The following is a 21,109-nucleotide window of genomic DNA, read 5'->3' as shown; positions in this document are numbered from 1 at the left end:
TTACACCAAATACACAAAATAATTATCTTTAAAAAAGCATCATATGACCCCTTTAATAAAAGCTGTATATTTAATTTGTTTGGATGTTTGCCATTTTGTTGTCTATTAGATGTATATATATAGGCATTCATTAGCTGTCTATTTGATGACTAGTCTATTCTTGGGGCTATGATTAGACGTCTATTAAATTTTCACTGACAGCCCAAATTTAGCCTTGTTTTAGCCTAGACGTCTGGGCTGTGTTTAGACGGCTAATAGACGTCTTTTAAACGCAAAATTGCTTGCTGGGTAGTCATTCATTCAAACGGCTGATTCATTCAAAAATGAGACAAGTAACTACTGTCTTTATGAATGGGTTACTAAATCAGTAGCCGGGTTTCCATCCAAAGTTGCGAATTTAACTTATTCGCAAAATTGGAATATCGCATAAAACATTTGCGAACAAGCACTTTCCATCCAACGAGTCAAAGAGAACAAAATCATAACTGGCACTATACATCACTAAGAAAAGTAGGAGAAGCTACTGAATATAATAATTTTCCTATATAATAAATTACTTGCACCTCAGAACGAGCAGACGAAACGCAATGAATGCGGTAATTGCTTTCCGAGGTGGATGCTGCTGTTTGGGAACGCAGTCGTTTAACAGTTCTGGGAGGCAATTATACAGAAATACTTTGATGACAGACTTTGCTCGGGCATTTCCGAATGACCATAACAACATTTCAGATGCTGTGAATGAGATCGGTCCGCTGGTTAGTCAGAATTTGCCGTCCCATAGCGCAAAGTCACATTACTTTTTTGATGCGCTTGGAGGAATTTATTCGCAAAATGCATTTCCATCTCCCATTATTTGCATTAACGCTTTTTCGCACAAGTCAAAAACCACCTCAAGCAAGCGTAAAACTTTTTTGCGAATTAAGGCATTTTTATTCGAAATTCAGCGTTTCCATCACTCGATTCTGATGCGATACTTCAAAATGCACATAAAAGCAGGGTGATGGAAACCCAGCTACTGACTCACTTGATTCGTTCAAAAACGTGGATTCATTCAGTATCGAAACACCGCTGTGTTGCTCGGAGACACAAAACAGTTCTGCTGTGGCTTTGATTGAAACTTCGTCAGCGAACTTGAGCAAAAACAGTCAATATTGTATTACAAATTGCGAACTTTGTGTCTGTTTTACTCACAATGAAGAACTTCCACGCCGCCGACATGTTTACATGCGGATGTGAGCGTAAAGTGTGCCGTCAAAACGGACTGGCTGTGAGATGAGGTGTGTTCGATTTGAAGCAGCACAGCAGCGCGCAGACCGACCGGCAGTGTTGCCAACTAATTTTCAGGGGAAGTTGCTAAAGGAAGGTTGATTTGTTGCTAAAAGTTGCTAAATGATGTTGTGATGTCATTGAGGGATGACGTCATTACGTAATCACGACGCAAAATTGTCAAATCTCAGCAAAAACATATATTTTTATATGTTCATTTAGATTTGTTCGTAATAATATAAATGAATAATATAATATTAAAATATAAAAAATTTTTTTTAAATACACTGAATTATCGAAAGTTTACACATTTTTGAACGATTACAATTTAAGTTTTTTTATTATTATTATTAGCTAGTAAACAAGTAAAACTACACATTCTGAACAATTACACTTTTAAGCAGTGTATTGGTAGTTAGTTAGTATGCTACACTCTAAGAAAAGTCTGTACAAAAAATAGTGCACAATCTACTATGTTAATATGAAGGAATTTTCTGTATTGATTTTTCCACAGGTTATTTTTTTACCTGCATTTTTAATTACGCATTTTCGGGCTACAACGGATAATGTCCTGGAAAATTACTAGCACCTTTTCAATTTTTCTACATATTTTTCTTACAGTGTACTAACAGTTAGTACACCTTTTCCATTTTTCTACATACTGTAAGAAAAATATGTAGAAACATGGAAAAGGTGGCGAAAAAATGGAAAAACAACCTGCGATTGTTGATGAGTTAGTAACTAACTCATCAACAATCGCAGGTACAAGCTACTAACAAAGTGTCTCATAAATGAACAATAACAGTATTCAATTATGAAATTATTATTATTACTATTAAATTAAACAATTGCAAATAGCAGCTAACTTAATTCCTGTGATCTTTGGATTTTCTCTTTTTGTGTAATTTAAATGGTAAATTGTGCCTTTTTATTGTTTGAGTCACTTATCAAAAGTTGCTAAAAGTTGCCAAATTAATAAAAAAAATAGCTAAATATGTTGCTAGGTGCTTTTGGAAGAAAAAGTTGCTAGGGTAGTCTGAAAAGTTGCTAAATTTAGCAACAAAATTGCTAAATTGGCAACACTGCCGACTGGACATCAAAGTACCGCGAGAGCGATTCAAACGCATGCGGAGTCTGGAAAAGTTTGGGAAAAGTCATGGATTTTTTTCCTTAAATCTCTGTATAATAGAATATGTTTAATTTGCTTTCAAGTTTATAATGAGGGAAATTCCTGCAAACATATTCAATAGAGCATGTAGGTTAGAGGAGTAGATAAATCCACACATACTATCAGATTAAATCAGTCATTTGAAAACATCGTGAGTGATTCAGCTGTACCGCGGCTTCACAACAGCGCATCTCGTCTGCACTACTGCACGCTGCGATACAAGACTTTTGCTCGGGTTTCGGGACAGTCGACAGAATTGTCACTTGCCTAATCGAGTCATTGTTGCATCGTCACAAAACTGTATCATTTGCACATCTTTTTAAGTTTAAGCCATTCGATACTCGCGTGCTCCAAAGGGGGTTTCCTACAGGGCCGTGCACAGGGGGGTGGCCCGGTGGCTAGAGCCACTGCCCCTTTGCCCTCATCGGCTGAGTTGCCCCTCTCACCAATCCCCCCCCACCACCCCAGCTCAAGCGGTCTGTTACCGCCCCGCTAAAGATTCGCTGATTCCATTAATCTGCTCCGTGTTTTCCCACCTGCTCCGCAGCATCACTCACGATCTGTGTGCTGCTTAGGGATGGGCGTATCGATCCAAAGTATCGATATATCGATACTGACGCGAGTATCGAAAGTATCGATACTCAAACAAAAAATATCGATACTAAGGTGTTTTATTTACCAGTGATTTTGTTAATTTAACAACAAAACAAAAAAATAATGCGTACAATATGCATTGAATTGGACGAATAACCTTTGTTAGCGAGTAATTGTGTAGGATAGAACTATTTTCCTGCTCATCTGAACACGCAAATGTTGCAAAACAGAACCAATCAATCACAGAGAGCGTTCAACTCACTTCTGACAGTACATTCAAACAGGGCTGCTTTTCCAAAAAGTATCATAAGAAAGCATTAAAGCTTTTGGGAACGGCATCCCTAAACAATGCTTATCAGAGTTATTTCACAATAAACAAACTGAAATTGTAGCCTACATAGTTTGTGCAATTACAGTTATTTAAATTGAACGTTGAAAGATAATACTGATCATGTCATTACCCATTTTACTCTTAGTAATTTAATAATTTAATACATTTCATAATTTAAAAGTTTAGTGCAGAAGTATCGCATCGGTATCGATATCGACGATACTGCCTTGAAAAATATCGGTATCGTATCGAAAACAAAATAAGTGGTATCGCCCATCCCTAGAGGGGAGACCACAGTACCCAATGTCGTTGCATTAACAGGTAGACCGTAGATGCATTACAATCCACATAATAGTCAGTGGATGATTCGCTGAATTAGTAATTTGGTGGTTTGTTTCTGTATTTCTGTCGGTAATGATTTGCTCTCAGTCTTTTAAAAGTGATAACAACAAAATATCCACAGTCTTAGAATTAGAATATCTAATCAAATTATTGTACCCGATCAGATCTAATATAAATAACACAAAATTCGCTGTTGTTGGCACACTTTCTAACAAAAATATAACCTAATAAGTTACAATTAAGGCATATTTAATGTTAAAATGCGTTTTAAACATAAAGTTAAGTGCTTATCATTACCCATTTTACTCTTAGTAATTTAATAATTTAATAAATTTCATAATTTAAAAGTTTAGTTCAGAAGTATCGAATCGGTATCGATATCGACGATACTGCCTTGAAAAATATCGGTATCGTATCGAAAACAAAATAAGTGGTATCGCCCATCCCTAGAGGGGAGACCACAGTACCCAATGTCGTTGCATTAACAGGTAGACCGTAGATGCATTACAATCCACATAATAGTCAGTGGATGATTCGCTGAATTAGTAATTTGGTGGTTTGTTTCTGTATTTCTGTCGGTAATGATTTGCTCTCGGTCTTTTAAAAGTGATAACAACAAAATATCCACGGTCTTAGAATTAGAATGTCTAATCAAATTATTGTACCCGATCAGATCTAATATAAATAACACAAAATTCGCTGTTGTTGGCACACTTTGTAGACAAAAAAATATATAAAAATGCCTTCGCAAAAAAGAAAGAGCGAAGCGAGGCTGCTAAAGGCAGTTCAACATTGCAAACACGAATTCAAAGCTCCAGCAAGCCAGCAGGTAAATCATCATATAGAATATTTAGCAGTTTGTCACACTTTAATTCTTGTAATTAAGTATATTTCCCATTATAATCACTTGTCTTGATACTAGTACTAGATACTATTTTATTAAAACCATATTAATAGTAGGCCTATAAATGGTAAAGAAAAATGTTCTAAATTAGTTGTTTATTAGTATATAATATAGATTTATGCTGTAAAATATTAAATTAAATGTCTAATACTTATAGGGGAGAGTGGGGTAAGATTGGACACTTTTTACTTATGTGGTCCTCAAGATAAGTTAAAATGATTCAGAAGTACAATGAAAGTATCTATCCTATCCTATCCTATCCTATCCTAATGAATGTAGGCTATTCCTATCATTTTAAATGATCAGAATGTATATATGACAAAGGGTTCTAAAAATATGGCTTCTTATAATAAAAGTGTTCCCATGGCTCAGTTTGCCCCGGGTTAGGGGTAAGTTGACCCGAGTCGAGTCAGTGGGTAAGATGCACCATCTGGGTGTAAAATGACCATCTGACCAAATCTGATTCAAACCCATGTGAAATAAATAATAATTAAAAAACTAATTTAATAATTTCCTTTGTAATTTGAATAATTTGAAGTTAACTTTTACAACATAAAACCAACCAAATGAAGATTACATTTCAATATTTAACTGTTTGCATTTCTGAAACAATATGTTGACCACTAAAGTTGTAGCCTTCCTAAAAACAGACTAAACAGAGAGTTGGTTGGCCATTAGGGACTACAGGTGGAAAGATATATCTGATTATAATGCGATGAAAAGCATTTTCTGGTTCTTATCAGGGAAGGATTTGGTGCACTTGTACACTGTCCCTATCAAATAAACTATAAAATATGTATATATGATAAACTAAACCAGTAATATCACATTAAAACACCAGTTTATAATTCAGAGATTTAACTTAACTACAGTGCCTTATGGTGGGTTAAGTTAAAATGCTGACTCAATTTACCCCACAGCATTTGGCTCACTTTGCCCCATAGCTGACATTTTGGAAAAAATAGCTACTGTTTCTTACGAGTTCAGGCTAACATTTAGCTAAATGATTTGCATGGTTTTATATGTTGCTAAATCACCTATATGTATCATAAATATTTTTAGACCTGGATAAATTTGCTTTGATGTAACAACCATTACATCTGTTATGCTAAAATTTTACTTTGACAAGCCAACAACAGTTTTTTAAGTAAATGGGTGCCTTCCATTCCCCCCCATGTGTTTCTCCTTTTCACAGTCTGGCAGAAATAATGGGTGGTTCCAAAAAACATGGTCACATGACAGTAAAAGCGTACAGTTGCCAAGAAACGGGGGGGTGGCTCCACTTACCCACTGGCTCAACTTACCCCACTCTCCCCTACTTCCATTGAAGATGAGGCAGAAGCAGGCTCAGAGTGTGAGGGAGAGCCCATTCTTATCAAAACATCTACAATGAAGTCTGAAAAAACAGAGTGTGCTGTCTTCTCTTTTAATTGTATATTTGTAACACCTGGATAATTTGTATTAACAAGCACCCACCCCCCTAGTGCCCCTTTTTTGGTTTGGGCCACTGCCCCTCAAAATGTCTGTGCACGGCCCTGGTTTCCTATGCGCTCACAGTCACATCCATAGCGCGCATATCGCGCACCTGGCAAGTACCAAATTGAGTTATTTTCGCAGCTTGTTGTGCTTACGAGGCCAAATACACACAAAAAATGACGTCAAAATGGCCGTCCTGGCGATTATCCTCGTAGGCACAGTCTGCACATCTGAGAAAGAAAACGCATGTGTATCAGTATTGGATCCGTGCATTCGGGTTTGTGAGAGCAGCCATGTCGCATCTCTTTGCGCGCTCAAGTTTGTTGTTTCAAATGTAGATTCTAGGCAAGCCTGCTCATAATAGAAGTTTTTTTCATTAAATATATACACGCTATAGGTCAACACAAACGTCTTTCATTGGCGCATGAGGAGGGGATCTGTTAAATGAGGTGCCGGATCAGCTTTCGGACAAATTCGGAGGTGCCGGATCAGGATCCGGGTTGTTCCGGCACAAATTAAGCCCTGCATAAATGACATATTTTGATTCAAAACGGCGAAAAGCGACTAGTTTGCAGGTATGATATGTGCAGACATGGCATCCAACCATAAACTGTAAAAAACATGGAGGTAGTGTCCGTGACGTCACTCCTAGATTTCCGAAGAGCATTTTTGAAGCCTAAAGTGGGCGGAGAGCCGACCGCTGCCATCTTGGCAACGCATCACCGCGCATCACTCCCGGATAATCGAAAATGGGCAAAAAAGTTGCTGAAACCACGCCCGTCTATAGTGACAGTAGTGCTGCCATGCATAGACAAAACACCATAACTTCGGTTTTGGTCGAAAATTATTTATTAACAACTTTGAAGTATCTTGGAGAAAAGCTCCGGAGAAACCAAGGCAGAACACATCAGTTAAATTAAGTTAAGGTGCTCTGCATTTATTTAGCCGTTTGTTAATATTACAGTGCTAGCCTGGAGTTATATGGTATTCTGCCTTTGTTTTACTGTCCATTAAATTCTGCCGCATTGAAATTACGGTGTGACTTGTGTGTACTTTCATACATCTGTCGGCCCTTCATTAGACAAACAAATTAGATAGATCGCGATCTAACAAACTGCTCCATATAACAGCACTGTAAACAAGCAACGACTAGATAACTTGGCAACAATAATTAATCATAAATAATCTTTCAAGGAATTTTTTATTTTTATTTTTATTTATTTATTTTTATTTTTATTTAGTCATTTATTAGACGCTTTTATCCAAAGCGACTTACAAATGAGGACAACAGAAGCAATCAATTGTAGTATTAAAACAACTAAAAACAGATCCAAAACTAACAGCTAAAACTTTATAAATACTACCTATACACATGTTAAAAATAAAGAGATTAAATAAAAATGACAAATACAAAATTTCAAAACTTAACATTTAAATGAAAAACAAGAAATAAAGCTAAAAACAATTCAAAATATTACAGAACAAAAGGTATAAGAGTATAATAATGATTCTAACATAACACTAAGCCAAAAAAAATACATTTTTATAATGCAGACTATTCACTCAGTGTCAACTGTCAGTCTGGGGCTGCACACTTCTGCATGTGTGAGGAGTCGAATGCCGTGACAGCGTATCACACATAAAACCAGTAACAGTTCGCAATTAAAGCCTTTTCCTACCTTTTCTTGTAACTTGATCAAATCCATTGCAATGAACGTCATCGGAGATGTTTAATTCACAATCATTCTGAGCATTATTCCTGCTGGTGTGCACATCAATCCACAAGTCGTTCTTATAGGGTAAGCTATTTTCATTCAATTCGATGTAAAAACAATAGGCTAAGTATGTCTTGCATCCTTTAATGTTAGCGAACATTGTAAACTTTTTTTTCTGCTGTAAAGTTGGCCTTTTTAACATGGGGAGTCTATGGGACTGACTCCCTTTTGGAGCCAGTCTCTAGCGGCCAGTCGATGAATAGCAGTTTTAGTCACTTCCGTGTTGGTTTCAAGAGAGAGACTTGCATCCCCAACTCACCACACTACCTAGTTTAAATTGTCAGTGGGATTGCTTGATTGATTAATGGTGAAGATGATCATGGTGAAGAACACCATGGACAGTACTAAAAATTCCAAAACATAAAATAATGCAAAAGGAGTAGAGGAAGAGAGAGCTACACCCAGAGTAAAAATGTTAAATGTGAATGTGTCTATCATTTAGTTCAATAGAAACAATCTGTTTGAATATGAGGCCTTTTTGACATGTCTGCACACCAACAAATCAGATGATTTGACATTCAGGACAGCAGTTACTTACAGCATGTCTAGCTGGTCTTACAAAGTCTTTCTTCTTTTCTGACTTCTTCCCAGCAATCTCTGGCAGCTGCATTGGTGAGCCCTCAGACTTTGAAGAGGCTGCAGAGAGAGTGATAATGCACAAGAGTCATTTTCAGGTAGACGGGTGGGACACGTCCAGACCCCCCCCCCCCCCCAACAACAACAGCAACAACAAGTGTGAAACGCTAGAAGTGGGCGTTTACATGAAGGTCTTAAAGGAGACACAGCCTTTTGAAACAGCGTTTAAATCAAAGGGACTAAATTTAGGTAAGAAAAGGGCCTTTTATTTCTAAATGATGACAGTTTTTATATAAATTCCTACTAGCATTATGGGTGCACCTCAAGAAACACTATAAAATAAAAACCCCGCTCAGACTGCCTTATAGCCACCGCAAATGACAATGCATTTACCAATTTACAATTTTGCTGTTGACCATCAATGATTAAATTCCACCATACAAAAAGCACCAATTTGGGATTACAGTATTAAAAATTAAAGATTACAGTATGTCTGTGTTTCATTTTTACTTTTTATTCATGACATAAGAGCAGGGGTGTCCAATCCTGCTCCTGGAGGGCCAGTATTCCTGCAGAGTTTAGTCCCAGCCAGCTCCAACATACTTGCCTGGAAGTTTCTAGTGGCTGCCCCCTATACCCTCATTCACTATTCCCTATTAGGCCACTAATACAGTTCACTTGAAGGAGTGAATAAAAACGAGCGAGTGAATTCGGACACTGAGTGTACCAGAAGGGCTGCCGCTTTTGCATAGTTTGTGCTTGCTGTTTAATAATCATTTGAAACTGGCAAACTGGCAGCTCTAGTAGCAAGGATTTACATTGAACTCGGTCATGGAAATTATGTATAAACCCTAATTAAACAATTTAATAATCAATTTACAATTAATTCATACCTGCATTGTATTATGCTGTATGCCGTGGACAAATTCTTTGTAAAATGAATGGATGGATGATTCAGCTGCAGGCACCATCTTCTGGCAAGACGCAGCAATTCATTCGGCGTGTGATTCTCACAGTGCATTATAGGTATTCTCTAGTCTTTGAGCATACATCAGTTGTACACTCATTATTTTTGTGCGTTTTGGAATTAAATGAGTGCATTCGATAATGTCTACTAAGGTTTCTGACAGCTCTAAAAATGGCTGTCCGCTCAAATAGTGCCATATTTAAGGGTATAGGGGGCAATTTCGGACACAGGGAGATGGCGCCTGCAGCTGAATAATCAATCCATTCATTTTTACAAAGCGCTCATCCATGGCATTACAGCATAATGTACAACACGGGTATAAATTCATTGTAAATTGATTATTAAATTGTTTGATTAGGGTTTATACATAATTTCCGTGACAGAGTTCAAGATAAATCCTTTAATCTTACTACTGGAGCTGCTAGTTTGCTAGTTTCAAATGATTAATAAACAGCAAGCACAAACTATGCAAAAGCAGCATTCCTTCCGGTGCACTCAGTGTCCGAATTCACTACTCGTTTTCATTCACTCCTTCTAGTGAACTGAATTAGTGACCTAATGTAGGGAATAGTGAATGAGGGTATAGGGGGCGATTTCGGAAGCAGCCAGGGAGTGAGTCTGAAAACCTTGATTACTTTGGTTCAGGTGTGTTTAATTAGGGTTGGAGCTCAACACTGCAGGACAGTGACCCTCCAGGTTTGGACACTTCTGCATTAAAGTGTTGAATTAGTTTGTATGTCAGTGTGTTATTTAAAAAAATAATAATAATACTCACAACGGACCCTGAACTTCTCCCCTGAGGTGGCCTGTGATCCAGTCTGAGAGCTGGAGTTACTGGAGCCAGAAGAACTCCCACTACCTGGTCTAGATGAGAGCTGTTCAACTCGCTCCCACAGCAGCCGTGGCTCCACGTTACTAAGGGGATGAGAGGTCAAAAGACAAAATTACTGAAATTGTCCTGAGAAATATAAACTTGTACATGTAACTTCAGAGGTGAATATTCTGCATAGAAATTATGTTAACAAAGATCACACATTCCAGCATTCCTCTGTCCAGCTTGGTTGTTATGCAGCCCATGTTGTAATGGAGAATCTTGACGGGACAACACAGGAGATCTGGATGTTGTTCTTATTGGCACCTTGCAGGAAAGTAAGAAGAGGATCTTGTTAATATTACATACATATTATATTGCATTTGATTTTGAAGCAATTAGCACAAATTATTATTAAGCAGCATTTTGAGGATCAAGCCGTTTTAAAAAGTGGAGAAAATTACCAAACATGGCAAATTTAAAAGAACCATTCTTGATGTTGTGTTGGTGATAAATGTTAACACAGTTAAACAGTGTTTTAGGTCCTTGTTGTTGCACCCTAAACAAACCCTACCCTTCATATTAAATTTGTCTTTAAATTTGTTCATGTATAGCAGGTTTTGGGCCAAACAAAGTAGTTTCGCTTTCACAACGAAACACAGCGTCAGATGCGGCGGCGGCCTAGAGTGAGCGGAGGCCGGTGAGCTTGACCAGCGACCAGCACGGATCAGCTCTAGGCATGACGTAGCGGATATCGTCCCTCTTTTGGAAGGCCAAACAAAGTAGTTTCGCTTTCACAACGAAACACAGTGCCTCCAAGGTATGGCAGCGGCGGCGATACTATACTACTGTAACAATACTACAGTGAGAATAAAAGTTACGCCTTCTTTCTTTGCGTGAACATCTGGGCAGCGTTATGCAAATCTTCCCACATCGTGATGTAGACATGTGGGGGCATGTTAGAACGAGCCGTTTTAGGTAGGCATGGTTGACTTTTATAAAGAATATCTCTTTGGATTTGAGACTTTAGTCTTTGCAACTTTACAGATCTTCTTTATGCACCAAGAGATTGTAACACTTCAAAGAGAAAAGAAAAATTTAAATCGCATCATATGACCCCTTTAAGGTTGTATATTGCAATAGCATAATGCTGCGTTCTAGACAACTCGAAATTTAGATTTTTCCCACCTCCTACTTGGAAATAACATCTAGAACACTGCTTGAAGTCAGACATCCGACCTGTGAACTTTGGAGATCGATCAATCTCGACTTCAACAAGATGTGTCATTTGACATCACTGCTTCCAACGAGCATAGTTTGGAGCTACCTTGTGTCAAACTTAAAAACATTACACATTAAGTTTATAAAATGATACCTTAATTTTTGCTCTTCGTCAGTTTTCAAAATGAACAACATTTTATTGTAATTTTTTTTTTACTGTTTTTGGCCTAATCATCACGAAAACATGAAATGCTCTCCTTGTGTCATGCCGACATCATGAGGTCAATGTGTTAACGTGAAGTGTGATTGACTGGACATTTCAACTCGGATGTTCTCACTTCCAACCTCGTTTGGAATACGGCATAAGGACCATCTCATATGTGCCAGTATTAATCTTTTTTTATTTTTAAAAACATTCTGTGCAGTGTTGCCAAGTCCGCGGAATTGGGCTACTTTAACACGGTTGCCGCTGGTTGTTTTTCATGTTTGCAGGTTGAAGCGACCCCAATAACGTGATATTTAGCCCCTGGAATGCAAATTTTACCAGGGGAACCCCACCAAAAAAACTTGTATTTTACCCCCCGGAACACGATTTTTACCGGGTGACTCCCCTCGAAATGCGATTGGGCTAGATTGAGTAGCAATTGGGCAGGTTTTGTTGTGAAAACCTGGCAACCCTGCTTCTGTGGCTATCAGAGTATGTGAGCAGGAGCAGCGTATGAGGAGCAGATTTTTTAAAAGTCGGAGCGTCGTGGTTTTCACATTTGCTCCAAGAGTGCTCCACCACCGCTCCATCATGAGTACAATTCATGCCGTAATATAACTGCATATTTAGCAAGAATTCACGTTAAACATATTTAGCTAGTTTGATAGAGAAGGATCACTCAAATCAGAAAGAATGTGAAGGCTATGATGATGGCAATGGACATGAGCAGGAAGTTATAGTTCTCAAGGAATTTGTTGTTCCTTCTAGATACTGAATATTTTCAGGTGAAAGCATGATTTAAACAGGTACACATTACAACACTTATTCACACGCAATCGCTCTCTCAATAATGCATTCAAACAAATGTAATCTTACAGTGCTACTTCATCTCTGTATCTGATTTCGAATGAGCAGAAATCTATAAGAAATGCAGCGATCCATATGTAAAATAACTGTTGAAAATTTTCATCACAAATATTTGCACTGCAAAAAGCAGCAATGATACCTTTTAATGCTGACAACCATGATATTAACTTGTCATGTGGTAGGAAAAAAGTTTGCACACTGGTGTTACAATAAGTCTGAAACTCTCCTGTTATTTTTATTTCTTTTATTTTTTTCTTTTAATATACGTTATGAACAGAACTGTGATATTCCAAACATACTGAAATACATTAGATGTGGAGCGAAGGCGGAGTGGTGTTTCTGAAATCAGTGAGCGAGGAGTGGAGCGGAAGTGTGAAATGGTGAACACGGAGCAGAGCTGGAGTGGAGTGATTATTAGGCCCTGTTTACACTAGTGCATTTTCGTTTTTAAAACGGCGTTTTAAATGGCACCTGTTATGCAAACTCCACTTTTACATGGTGTTTGGACATAAATGTGTGTTGGCAGTGTGTGAACACAACCACCCTACAATGATAAAAATCCACCCACTCATCATTTTTTAATCTCCTTTAAACCAAGTCAGTCTCACTAGGCCTGCCGTTTTGATTCTCATGCAGTGTGACGTCACATTGTATAGGGCCGGGCCACGGGGGTTGATTGACAGCCCTGCATTGCTATAGTTTCCGGCCTCAGCGGTTCTACGCTGTCCTCCATTTTCTCCGTGCTCGAGCAGCTGTAACGTCAACAATGTCTTGCAAGCAATCCCAATGCTCTAGATCAGTGTTTCCTAACCGGGGTGCCACGGCACCCTGGGGTGCCATCTGTCGAGAGCAGGGGTGCCGTGTAAAAAATCCTTTTTTAATATTTTTAAATTGCTAAAATGTTCAAAAAAGCATCTATTATATAATCTAAATTTCTGATGTCGCCAATAATTAAAGATGCACCGAAATTTCGGCTGCCGAAAATTAGTTCACCGCTCAGGTTTCACTTTCACGTTGTGTGACTCTATGGGTGTGACGCTCGGGTGCCACAAGTTTGTTAAAATTTCCAAAGGGTGCCGCGACTAAAAAAAGGTTGGGAAACACTGCTCTAGATGAATGTTAGCATGTAAGAATGAACATAAGAGTCTTCATTTTCTCCCAACATCCGAGCTGCTGAGGACGCAGTGGATTACTTTCATTTTTCAAGGTAATGCGCCTCAAAATCTACCTAAATACGTGCATCACTCCAGACTCCTTTGTGAATGCCATATCGTTATAGTGCTTAGCGTTTTAACCGTATTTGTGTGCGTACATTAAGTATTTTTTAACTGACAAGCGCCGCGCTTGTGAGATTAAATTTATTTGGCGCCGTTCTTATCACGAGATTCGTTCAGTAACACGGCTCGGTCCATTGATCTGCACCGATGACAGGTCAGCGCGGCGCGAGCTCTGTAACATCGCGCTGTTTCAGTACATTTGACTTCCCATATGTACAGCTGAACCCCGGTTCTCTTGCTCTCAGTTATGTTGCTTCTACCGGCTGTCTATTGCTGTAGATATGCAATGCAGAGAGACGTATACGCGGCGCCCTCTTCTGGAGATGGGTCAGGAATATGCAGCTCATTTGTATTTAAAGCGATACACTCCAAAACAGCTCTTTTTTAGACACACCCCAAAAATAACATTTTCCAGCTGTTATAATAAATGATCTGTTGGGTATTTTGGGCTGAAACTTCACAGACACATTCTGGGGACACCCAAGACCAATATTACATCTTGTAAAAAGGGGCATAATAGGTGCCCTTTAAAATGAAAACGATCCTCGTCTACACTGATGTTTTCACAACGATCTCAGTCTACACTACACAACCGAAAATGCATGTCACATGACCATTCAATGATCTGTGGGGTATTTTGAGCTGAAACTTAACAGACACATTCTGGGGACACCCAAGACCAATATTACATCTTGTAAAAAGGGGCATAATAGGTGCCCTTTAAAATGAAAACGATCCTCGTCTACACTGATGTTTTCACAACGATCTCAGTCTACACTACACAACCGAAAATGCATGTCACATGACCATTCATGCAGGTACAACCATAGATATGTATAGGTAGTTCCCTATTATTTAGATGGCGGACATGTCTACGTGCTTGGAGTGGTCGAATGGGGAATCTACCTATACATATCTATGGGTACAACAATAAGCATGATGTTATTGTTTACACGGTCGTCAAGGATACGCAGAGAGAATGTGGGCATCCACGCCATCGTTTTCAAAAGTCTCCGTTTTGGTCCGTTTACACTGAAACGCAACCCCGGAGTTTTCAAACTAAGGCCCTGTCCACACGAACATTCAAAACCACAGCTTTTTCTATGCGGTTTGGCCGTTCGTCCAAACGCAAACGCAGCACCAGGTCACTGAAACCGAACATTTTTGAAAACTCCTGCCAGGGTGAAGATTTTAAAAAACTCCGGTTGCAGTGTTATCGTGCAGACAGCGAAACCAGAGATTTTGGCTTGTGACGTCGGAGCATGCGCTGTTATCTCCGCCTACTGGAAACTTTTTCAGGCTTCTGATTTGGACAACATGGCTTTACGGTTGAGATTATATCACCACCTGTTGGTTTGGCATGCTTTTGACAGTAGTGGTGGGCAGAGCGAGTTTATGTTATGCTATGTGTTTTGAGTATTTTCCAAGGTGTTCCTATGGTGTTGATAAAGTGTTCTAGGTGGTTCCTAGGGAGTCACTATGCAGTTGCTAGGGAGTTCTGAATGGTTGCTTTGGAATGGTTATGCGCTTGATAGTGTGTTCTGGGTGGTTGCTAAGGCGCAGCTATGTAGCTGGCACAGTTGATACTAAGGCCCTGTTTACACTAGTGCGTTTTCGCTTTAAAACGGCGTTTTAAAATGAAAATTATCCTCGTCTACACTGACGTTTTCACTGCATTTTGGAAACGATCTCAGTCTACACTACACAACCGAAAATGCATGTCACATGACCATTCATGCAGGTACAACCATAGATATGTATAGGTAGTTCCCTATTATTTAGATGGCGGACATGTCTACGTGCTTGGAGTGGTCGAATGGGGAATCTACCTATACATATCTATGGGTACAACAATAAGCATGATGTTATTGTTTACACGGTCGTCAAGGATACGCAGAGAGAATGTGGGCATCCACGCCATCGTTTTCAAAAGTCTCCGTTTTGGTCCGTTTACACTGAAACGCAACCCCGGAGTTTTCAAACTAAGGCCCTGTCCACACGAACATTCAAAACCACAGCTTTTTCTATGCGGTTTGGCCGTTCGTCCAAACGCAAACGCAGCACCAGGTCACTGAAACCGAACATTTTTGAAAACTCCTGCCAGGGTGAAGATTTTAAAAAACTCCGGTTGCAGTGTTATCGTGCAGACAGCGAAACCAGAGATTTTGGCTTGTGACGTCGGAGCATGCGCTGTTATCTCCGCCTACTGGAAACTTTTTCAGGCTTCTGATTTGGACAACATGGCTTTACGGTTGAGATTATATCACCACCTGTTGGTTTGGCATGCTTTTGACAGTAGTGGTGGGCAGAGCGAGGCTTCGTGAAACACTGAAACAGTCGAAGCAAATGTGCCGAGGCTTCAGAACAATTCAACAACCGTCTCTGACACCTAGTGGTCATTTTCAAGTATTGCATTATTTATATGTGAATAAAAGCCTAAATAAGATGTGTTCATCATACTGAGCGATCATGTCTTTTTAGCAGACTTGAATTAAAACACTCAATTCATATTAATTCTTCTATGCTGTCTTTATTAACTTTTTGAAGCTTTAAAGTTTTAGTTGAATAGACTTTAAATGGAGGGACAGAAATCTCTCAGGTTTCATGAAAACATCTTAATTTGACTTTTAACAAGGTATTATAAACAAGATTTTAGCCTATACAATTGCAGAGGTATGGGTGAATAGGTAAATGTACTCAACATAGTACCACTTAGTGCCAGACAAATGTCTCTAAAAATTAATCCATGGTCCCTTTTCTTACCCTCGGGGGCACCTCTTCATCAATAGTCTGCTCAGGGGCCTCATGGCCCCTGGATTGAGGAGGTTGTGGGTGGTCAGGGTATGGAGGGTGCACTGGGTGGTGCTGGTGAGAGGAATCCTGAGAGCGAAGATGAAGATGTGCAAAACTAGGAACAGGATCACTGAAGGACTGGGAGCAAGACACATAGGGTGCAGATGAGTTGCTCTTTAGAGCAGCTAAGTGAGACCACTGGACCTTTCAGATAGGGGGAGAGAACAACAGGTAAGAGTGACATGGAGGGTAGACACACTGAGCAGTCAATGAGTGAGCAACTGTGAAATATGAGAGAGACTATTAATTCACAGATGACAGAAGAATGATGCCATCCAGAACCTTTTAACAGTTCAGTTTCATTCACATGATGTCTGTCTCGTATTTCATCATGAGTCTTAGGTGACACAGTAAGCATTACTAGGGGTGGGAGAAAAAAAATGATTATCCGATGAATTGTGATTCTCTCTTTAATGTTTCTGAGCTTATTGTTTATGTGCTATGGCACTTGTGTGCACTAGAGACAGCTGTATTCTTCTTGCTGCCAATTAGACACTGTAGTGGTGAGACCAATCAGACACACAATTGTTTTTTTTTATTTAATGAATAATCCAACAGATCTCTCACCCAGTGATAAAACTAGGTGCCAAGGTAAACTAACACCCAGATGCAGAACCGAGGCCAGTTGTTAAAAACAGCCACTATGCTGTGTCTTAACAACTGGTTTGATCAACTAGCAGTTAGGCAAGGGTTAATCAGTTTCACGTTTCAGATTCAAATTACACTTCTAGATTTAAACAATGTGAATATCCTTCTTACAACTGTTAAACAGAGACAAAGACAGAGATGGGAGGAGAAATAGGAAAACAGGAGTGAGTTCTCTCAGGTTACTTGTGGTTCCATAGGCCTGTGCATGCCTGAAGACTCAGTGGAGGAGTTTTCATTGGTGTACGGTTCAGATCCTTGCGGCAAAGGATTTTGGGGTTTTGGTGGAGCAGCATGAGGGGTGCCCTGAAGATTCGTACGATACCTCTCATCAGCCTGAGAGATGGACAAACAGGGTGATAAAGTAGGATCAGCAGGTATCAAGACAACAGTCAGGATATGCTCCTCATGACATTATGCTAATATTTGACAGCCTGACTGAGACAGAATTGATAAGTGGGAATAATACAACAGAGGAAGCCATATTACGACAAATCTGTGTAGGTATAGTACATAATCTAACACTATACATGCCATCAACATATTAATTTTAAACAACTTTTTTTATAACAAACTTTTATAAGCAAAACTTAAATAAATGTAAAGGTTTCAGGATAAATACAACTACAGAAGATAATGCATAATAAAAAGAGCTTGCCAAGACACAACACAATACTATTCTTCATAAGAGGTCATGGTTCAGTTCATGGAAAGAGCATTTTCTAATTCCTTCATTCATTAAAAGCCCCTTGTGAATGAAACTAAGCAAACTAAAAAAAAAAATGCTACAAACAGCATTAGTGCATGTTGGGGGAGTGCATCATGTGTAGATGTGTTCAGGCCTCTCATAACCCTACAGAGGATATGCCGTTTAAAGAATGGATGGGTGGAATGTATGAATGTCTTTGGGGCAGGACTCATCAAACGTGATGTCTGGTGCAGATTGGACCTTGTATATTACTTTAAAATCGCAAAATATTTGCAGAGAAATATCAAAATGATTCACTTCCTGTTAGGTTTATGGTATAGCTCAAAGAAACTTTTTATAGGTGTTATGATGTGCCTACCGAATTTCATCAATGTATGCAAAGGTTGAACGTATTCATAACATCTGTTGCAATCGACACTTTCCTGCTGCCAGCTAGCGGTGTTATGACAATGAAAAACCCATGCATTCAGACTGAAATTTGATCTAAATCACACAAACTTATATGAGCCTCTTCCTGTTTTCATTTTTTGCAATTGATTTAATTCCTCACCATGGCAAGACCATGACAGATTTTATCATATCAGTGTATTAGTATAATGTTGGTATATTTGGTGCAATTTGCACGAATCCCCTGGAGGAGTATTTAAAAATTCAGACAAAGCTGCCAAGGCTTTTTTTCCAAGATGTCAAATCACAACAGGACAAACTTATTTTACTATTGGCTATACACAGTGTATCCTCTTGCTTACATTATAGCCTCTTAATTGCAATAGTTGGACTACCTGAAGTATATGCGGCCATGGTGTGCACTAATTTATTGAAAACAATGGCTTTTTGACTCTTTGATCTTATCCACTTGTCATGTCCGCAGTGTTGGGGAAGCTACTCTAAAACTGTATCTTGACCAGCTACAAGCTACTCGTAAATTAAAGTAAATTATAGTTAAGCTACATTCAAGCTACACTTCTGAAAAGGTAGCTAGGCACATTGAAACTACTTTCAATTTATTATTATAATTTTTTTTTTTTTTTTAATTAACATTACAAATAACTGAGTAATTGTTAATGAAGAATTATAATGAAGTTATAAGTAAAATATTTGGGGTTTAAAACAACAAATTGTAATGCAATCATGATTTCAAAGAGTGGGGTGAATTCAGGTTGATTGGGACACTTTTTCAAAGTCATTTCAATGACAAAAAGTGTCCAAATCGTTATATTATATTGTTATATAATAGTGTCCAATATCCGATACACACAATAATAGTTATATAGTTATATAGTTATTATATCTCAAACTGACTGTCAAAGTGCAAAATTGCTACAAACGTAACATCAATGCAAGAACAAAATGTATGCAACAAACTGGATACGGAGGAGTCGTAAAATAAGAAGGTTAAACTCACGGCACATGCGGGTTTTACTGACTTTGAATGGAGCCGCTCTGAGACGTCAATCATCAGCTGCGCGCGTGAACACTGCACTTTGCGTGGAATCATCCTTTTCCAAATGATAAGCACACTGCTATATCGCGATTTTATTTTCTGTTCGATTAGTATTCCTTACAAAACTGTGGGGGGACAGATTATATTATGACGGTTCATCATTGTAAAATAGACATTTGATAGAGTGTAATAAAGCAGGAAAATTAATCTGTTTTAAAAGGCTATTATTCACCTCCTGTATGTGCTTTAAGTCTACGACGTAGACCGCATTTGAATCTTTTTTTTTTGCATTCATAATTATTAATTGATTCATGTGAAATATCCACTCCTGTACATCCTTTGCAAAATCATCAGACGATCTCTTGTCAGTGGAAAGACTGTAAAGCCGCGGATATATCGTTTTGCAGATTTTATCGGCTGATATGAGCTTGTCGCAGATATATCAGTATCGGCGAATATGCCGCCGATATGCCACCGATATGAACATTTTTATACAGAAGATTAAACGCAGATAAAATGCTTGTAAATGATGTAATTACATAGTTTGTCCAGCAGAGCGTACTCCATTGTTTGTTTGCTACTGGCGACCTGGATGAAACGCTTTAAAGCTTGCGCCCGTTTCACACCGCACGCATAAGCAGAGCAGAGGCAGCGCAGAAGCGGCGCATATGCAGAGCACGCCCATTGTACTTTCACACTGGCAGCGTTTGTCGCGCAGCTGAACCGCGGCTTGTGTACTGCAAATACAGGCGAGTATCGTTCATTCGGTCACGCTTTTCAGGTGTTCTCCGGCAACTGTCTGTCATGTGCTTTGATATGCATGCTGTGATGCGGCCGTGTTCCCCTCTGTCACGTGCATATAACATGCTGTACATATAGTTTACATGATAAAAAGTAATCTTAAAGTTAATAAATGCCTCTAGTTTTAATAATTTAAACAGGCATTTGAAGTTTGGGCAATATGAGAATCGCTAAAGTGATTGAATATATTTTGAGACAAAGGTCTTCTTAATGATTATCAGTTTGGTTTAAAATAATTAAAGCTACAGTTTTTCAATAACTAGAAGAATATGTAAAAGTATGGTATTTGGGGTAAAAGCGCCCCTGCTGTTGGGGCGAAAGGCACAATAATTAACATGATAATTAATAGATGGCTGACTTTTCCAATTGTTGACATGACACATGGTTAGATTCAGATGGTAAATATCATATAGCCTATTATGTTGGGTGTCCACCTTAGAGATAATCACCATGTTTATAATGAAACCATCATATTTAAAAACATATTAATCATATCATATAATAAAATATAATTTGTTGTTACTACTGTAAATCTATATTAACTTATTATGGGATCTCCCTCAATGCTTTCAGAATCTTTACTTTTTATTTTGTTTCAGTATTTTCCACGAAACACCTCACATGATTTTACAGTGAAATGTGTCATTTTTCATGTTAATCAGGTCAATTTTGATCAAGAAAAATGCACTGTGGCTTTAATTCAGCTTAAGCGGCGCAGCAAAAATAGACTCGGCGCCGAAACTATCGAAACACTGCCGCTTCTGCTGTGCTCCTGCTACGCCCTGCGGTGTGAATGCTCTAATCTGTTAATGTTCAAAAAACACATTATTTTTCAAATACTGTACATTATTGTAGGTCCTCTATGCCCCGCCTCTCT

The 21,109-nt window shown here is 38.7% G+C and overlaps 1 protein-coding gene across 3 annotated transcripts in view; it reads right to left on the bottom strand.

Annotated features, from left to right (window-relative positions):
- The window catches only part of LOC107668172 (mitogen-activated protein kinase kinase kinase kinase 4-like), a 49,378-nt gene that overhangs the window by 26,300 nt on the left and 1,969 nt on the right, over positions 1-21,109 (bottom strand). For all 3 annotated transcript variants that reach the window (XM_016459970.1, XM_016459971.1, XM_016459972.1), the window contains exons 3-7: positions 17,465-17,614; positions 16,544-16,777; positions 10,434-10,537; positions 10,175-10,314; positions 8,395-8,492 (exon numbers count right to left, since the gene is read on the bottom strand). In XM_016459970.1, the coding sequence (XP_016315456.1) occupies positions 8,395-8,492; positions 10,175-10,314; positions 10,434-10,537; positions 16,544-16,777; positions 17,465-17,614 (726 nt within the window). The remainder of the gene's footprint in view (positions 1-8,394; positions 8,493-10,174; positions 10,315-10,433; positions 10,538-16,543; positions 16,778-17,464; positions 17,615-21,109) is intronic.

Source organism: Sinocyclocheilus anshuiensis, unplaced genomic scaffold (genome assembly GCF_001515605.1).
Source record: "Sinocyclocheilus anshuiensis isolate Anshui unplaced genomic scaffold, SAMN03320099.WGS_v1.1 scaffold3332, whole genome shotgun sequence".
Taxonomy (NCBI): Eukaryota; Metazoa; Chordata; class Actinopteri; order Cypriniformes; family Cyprinidae; genus Sinocyclocheilus; species Sinocyclocheilus anshuiensis.
Note: the sequence above shows the minus strand (reverse complement) of the source record. Positions and strands in the feature narration are given on the sequence as shown.